The sequence below is a fragment of the Nannobrachium achirus genome (assembly GCF_963921795.1).
Source record: "Nannobrachium achirus genome assembly, chromosome: 10".
In the NCBI taxonomy this organism is placed as follows: Eukaryota; Metazoa; Chordata; class Actinopteri; order Myctophiformes; family Myctophidae; genus Nannobrachium; species Nannobrachium achirus.
Window position 1 is genome coordinate 9,077,964 of NC_137819.1, and position 5,000 is coordinate 9,082,963.

At 43.0% G+C, this 5,000-nt stretch overlaps 1 protein-coding gene across 1 annotated transcript in view; it reads right to left on the minus strand.

Moving 5' to 3' along the window:
• cap2 (cyclase associated actin cytoskeleton regulatory protein 2) overlaps positions 1-5,000 on the minus strand; it is an 82,804-nt gene that overhangs the window by 51,395 nt on the left and 26,409 nt on the right. Inside the window, exon 4 of the mRNA XM_080735828.1 lies at positions 3,988-4,065. Within this exon, the coding sequence (XP_080591954.1) occupies positions 3,988-4,065 (78 nt within the window). The remainder of the gene's footprint in view (positions 1-3,987; positions 4,066-5,000) is intronic.

Below are 5,000 nucleotides of genomic sequence, written 5' to 3' on the forward strand. Positions count from 1 at the left end.
TCAATGTTATATGAGATACTTAAATGGTTTCCTGTTGAAATAAGCTTAGTCTTTTCATGGATCTCCTTTTAGTAGACCTTGTACCAGTGAACTGTACCGTCATGAATCTGTACATTTTCCTATGCAAACTTCTAATAAAGCCTTCAATCAATCAATCAAACACTAGAGTTATACTGTGTGGCTTCAAGGCCTCTGGAACGAGCTGTACCATAACTTACCAAAACAATAGCTACTCAATCCTAGTGAGACATCTGGACTATTACAAGCTATCCAGTATCAATAATGTATCATGAGAGCTAGATATTAATATAATCAATGAACACACACGTTCCACTCTATAACGTCCCACATAATCAATCATGATAATCTCTAATCTACTACAAACTCTTGAGAGCGTAAAATGAAACCAAAATGTTACACTCTCAATAGTTAAAAGATCTCTAAGGGTCCATTTGGTTACCAACTCTCCATCATTTAGCCGGGGACCACCTGGAACCCCCTCAAGGACCCCTGGTGGCCGATCTACAAGCTCACAACATGAGCGCAACCAAACATGAAATGACTTGTCTTTCAGTTATACTGGATCTCTTCTTCTGAGCTTGTAGATCTACTATTTTCAGAGCACACAACCAAACAAAATGACTTGTCTTTCAGTCCATCCCTATACATTTCAGCCAAAGGGGGGGAAAAAACACCTCTGCACCTCTCATAAAAAAGAGAAATATTGTTAAATTGGCTCATGTTTAGGCTTAAGGGAGAATTAAAGGATATTATGTGCTTTTTCGCCACGAGGTTGATCATTTTAACAGAAATTGGCAAATTAGCACATTTTAAACAGCTGAATAAAATGTGCTTTGGAACATGGTCAGGTATTACAGTATGTTAAGTGTAAAGTATTACTTTACACTAAGTATAAGTACTAAGACAAGCTAACTGGTTCAAATAGCCGATGTATATGCATGTAGGAGTTGAGGTGGTACACCAGACTGTGATGCTACATCAGCTCATTTAGCTGGGGACCCCCTGGGGACCCCCTACTACACTGTGTGTGTGATCACGCCGCCTAGTCGCCGTTCTTTTTTCTTTAGGGTTTGTTTTCAGAGGCCTGGCCCCTTGTTTCTCTCACAGAATCTGGCAACCCTGCTGCAGGAACACACACAGCCCCAGGGGACACCGCCAGCACACACACGCACACGCACACACAAATACGCACGCACACACACACACACACTCACTCACTCACACACACACTCACATACTGTACAGTCACCTCATATCTGACAGAGGTTTTTGTTACACGCTACGGTGGACAGACCAAGGAAAGTGAAACATACACATGGCTGTACTGTATATGGTGACATAAAATGAGGCATAGCGCTAGTTTATGCTGGACACAAGAGTCTCGCCCAGCTGCAATCAGCTTAAATACAGCTTGCATTCACTATCAGGGGTGTTCAATGTTTTCAGGCCAAGGACGCCTTAGTTGAGAGAGAGATGAAGCAACCACAACCTGTTCATAGATTCCATATTGTTTCATTGTTTGATACAGCACAATCATCAGTGTATTTTGGATTCATTTTGTGTGTGTTTTCAGATATTTAACCACTTGAACCGTCATGACCTAATAAACCTGGTCTGCTCTTTTTCCACAAAAAAGCTGAGCTTGGAGGTCTGCTATTTTCAATACTTTCATCAAAAGGCCCTCTTGGAATATTTAGCCCCTGCCTCTCAAACATTCTCTGCGCGTCCCTGGTGATTCATGATAAATTCCAAATATAGGTATTCTGCGTCACCGCTGGACTTGCGTCACGGCACCCCAGGGTGCCACGGTGAGAAACCCTGAGATAAACAACATCTCAGATCTTTACTGATGGCACAGCGGGCCTCTTGAGAAGCAGCATCTCATTTTCAACAGGGACGCATAAAAACATGAAAGACTAAAGAACATGAACAGCAGACATAACTAGAACTGCACTCTGTCCAGGTGCCAACTTGTGCCTCACGCTCAAGCAGGCCACACATGGCCTACTTGTGCGCGAGCAGAGCGCGCCACGAGGTGCGCTCACCACTGTGCGCTCACCACTGATGCCAGTGACATCACCACTGGCATCACCAGGAATGCTGGTCCCTCATTGGCTGTTAATGATGACGTTGCCAGAAAAAAAAAAAAAAAAAGACGTTGATTGGGCGATACAGGCTTAAACAAACACAGACACCGACATACGTACATACGCAGCCCAACGCAGTACTTGCGCGCTCTGATGGCGGAAGTAAATACGTACAAGACAAGAATACAGATACATTCATACAAAGATAGCTTGCTCACCCTCTCCTACCCGTCCCACTCACCCCACCAACCACCAAATCATCAGCTGATGAGCAATAGAAGAGAGGGATGAAATGGATCTAAGACAGCCTGTGGGTCGGGACAAGGGGGCTCCCCAAATTATTTTGGGGGGTCCCCAGATTGTTTTCTCACTCAACAGTAAATAAACCATCATAAGGTTTAAGTGTACAGAGGGTATCTGCACATTTCTATAGTGACAATTTAAGGACTTTTTAATACCTCTAAAATGACAAATTAAACATTTTGTCAAATAGGCAGAAATTGTGAAAATAGCAGATCTACACGCTCACAACGCCTCGCAATAGAACCGTGTTATACAAAATGTAATGCCTCAACTCTTAGTGCTCGTCAGGGTTAAAATATGAAGTCAGAGAGGAGATGGAGCTTTATAGCAGAATGACCTTCGTCCAACCTCCTTAGTGATCTTTGGTCTAAGTGGATATGATGAAGTAGACTGAACCAAATACTGTCTCAGGTAGGAAGGGCACTTAAAGATGGGGTGCCATGATTCTTTCCCCCTCTAAAACATGATTATCTGCTATTATGATTATACTAGGAGGAAGGTCTTTTTTTTCTTTTTTTTTTAAGTGTACAGAAAGAGTTAAAATTAGGTTTTTATGTGGCCAAACCCACCAGTTCATTAAGTATGCTTGGTTGTCATGGTGGGTGGTGACCCAGATGAAGTTAGCCACACCCACAGTGTTGGGTGAATGGTAATTAGGGGAGGGGTTGATTCTATGACGTAATTGTATCTGTGTTTTTGGACCGGCACGTTTGACCCGCAAGGTGGCAGCCTACGGGGGGAAAAACAAATACAAAGGGAATACATAATTGCTCATAACAACCACACCAGGGGGACTAATGAAGTACTGTCAACCTCATAGACACATGAAAAACAGAAAAAGTACAAAACTATGGCACCGCCTCTTTAAAGTGAATGCATTTAAAAAATGAAGAGAAGCCAATGCAATTGCCTTCTTGATTTGTGCTGCAGCCTCCACCTCCACAGCGTCCGGGTCGGGTCCAGCTACAGAGCTGGCCATCCTCAGCAGACGTTATTAAAGCTGACAGCTCAGCCTGGGGTTGCGTCACATTCCTGCTGCTCTCGTACCGAGGACAAATAAGGCAGAAAGGCCTTGAAACCTAACGTTACGTACCTTTGAAACCTAACGTTACGTACCTTTGAAACCTAGCGTTACGTACCTTTGAAACCTAACGTTACGTACCTTTGAAACCTAACGTTACGTACCTTTGAGACCTAGCGTTACGTACCTTTGAAACCTAACATTACGTACCTTTGAAACCTAACGTTACGTACCTTTGAAACCTAACGTTACGTACCTTTGAAACCTAACGTTACGTACCTTTGAAACCTAGCGTTACGTACCTTTCAAACCTAGCGTTACGTACCTTTGAAACGTAACGTTACGTACCTTTGAAACCTAACGTTATGTACCTTTGAAACCTAACGTTACGTACCTTTGAAACCTAACGTTACGTACCTTTGAAACCTAACGTTACGTACCTTTGAAACCTAACGTTACGTACCTTTGAAACCTAACGTTACGTACCTTTGAAACCTAACGTTACGTACCTTTGAAACCTAACGTTACGTACCTTTGAAACCTAACGTTACGTACCTTTGCGGGCTGCTGGTGCGTGGCGGCCATTTTGAGGAAACGTCTCTGAGTGTGCAGGGCCTTGTTCACCATCTCCGCCTGTCAATCACACAGAGGACGGAGGTTTTCAGATGCATTGTGGGAAGATAATCATGCCTTATTATTATTATGCTTTTCAGTCAGTAGACGTTGAACTGCCGATCTGACTGATATGCCCATATATGGAAGAGATCTCTTTATCTGTCAGTCCTTCCTTGTCCCTTTCATGCCCACATATGGAGATCCCTGATGATGTCATCAGTACATGGGCGTGCTGCATGCCACCTTTTGTGCCCATATATGGAGCAGACAGATTTGTTTGTGTTCTTAGATTGCCTACTATTTCTTTCCATTTGATGTATTGATGTTGATGTATTCTGCCCTACAAAGGCAGAGTGCATTAACTACGAACGAGAATTTCACAAATAAAAGGGTTTAAAAGTGTTACAGCTGATCAGCCAAATGAGATAAAGGCATAAAAGTGATATTACACTGATTGTATATCTGTTCTTGAGCTAATTGTTCATCCCCCAATATCACAAAGGCTAATTTGACCTTTGGGCGACACGAATAAGTTGCTGTGTCCCAAAACGTAGTTACTGCACTCTGCCTTTGTAGGGCAGAATTGATGTATCACCTTGCTTATTGTAAATTGCTCTGGATTAAGAGCGTCTGCTAAATGCTTAAATTGTAAATTATTGATGCCATGACGGGTAGACAACAAACCACTCCATATTTGGGCATAGCTGCCTAGGGAACTCCTTATATGGTTATGGCTGAGTCATGGTGACATGAGCGCGACGACGTCAGAGGTCCGCCCTCCTCTCTTAAGCCAGTTCTTTAATCAAAGACACATCGAGACGCACGCTTTGATTTAATGTCTCCATAACAGTGTGCAGCAGGTGTTAACCAGCACGGTAGGAGTGTTCTCCTTCATTCTATCTGTCTGTCTGGGCCATGAAAAGAACACACCATATAAAGCTAACACACACACA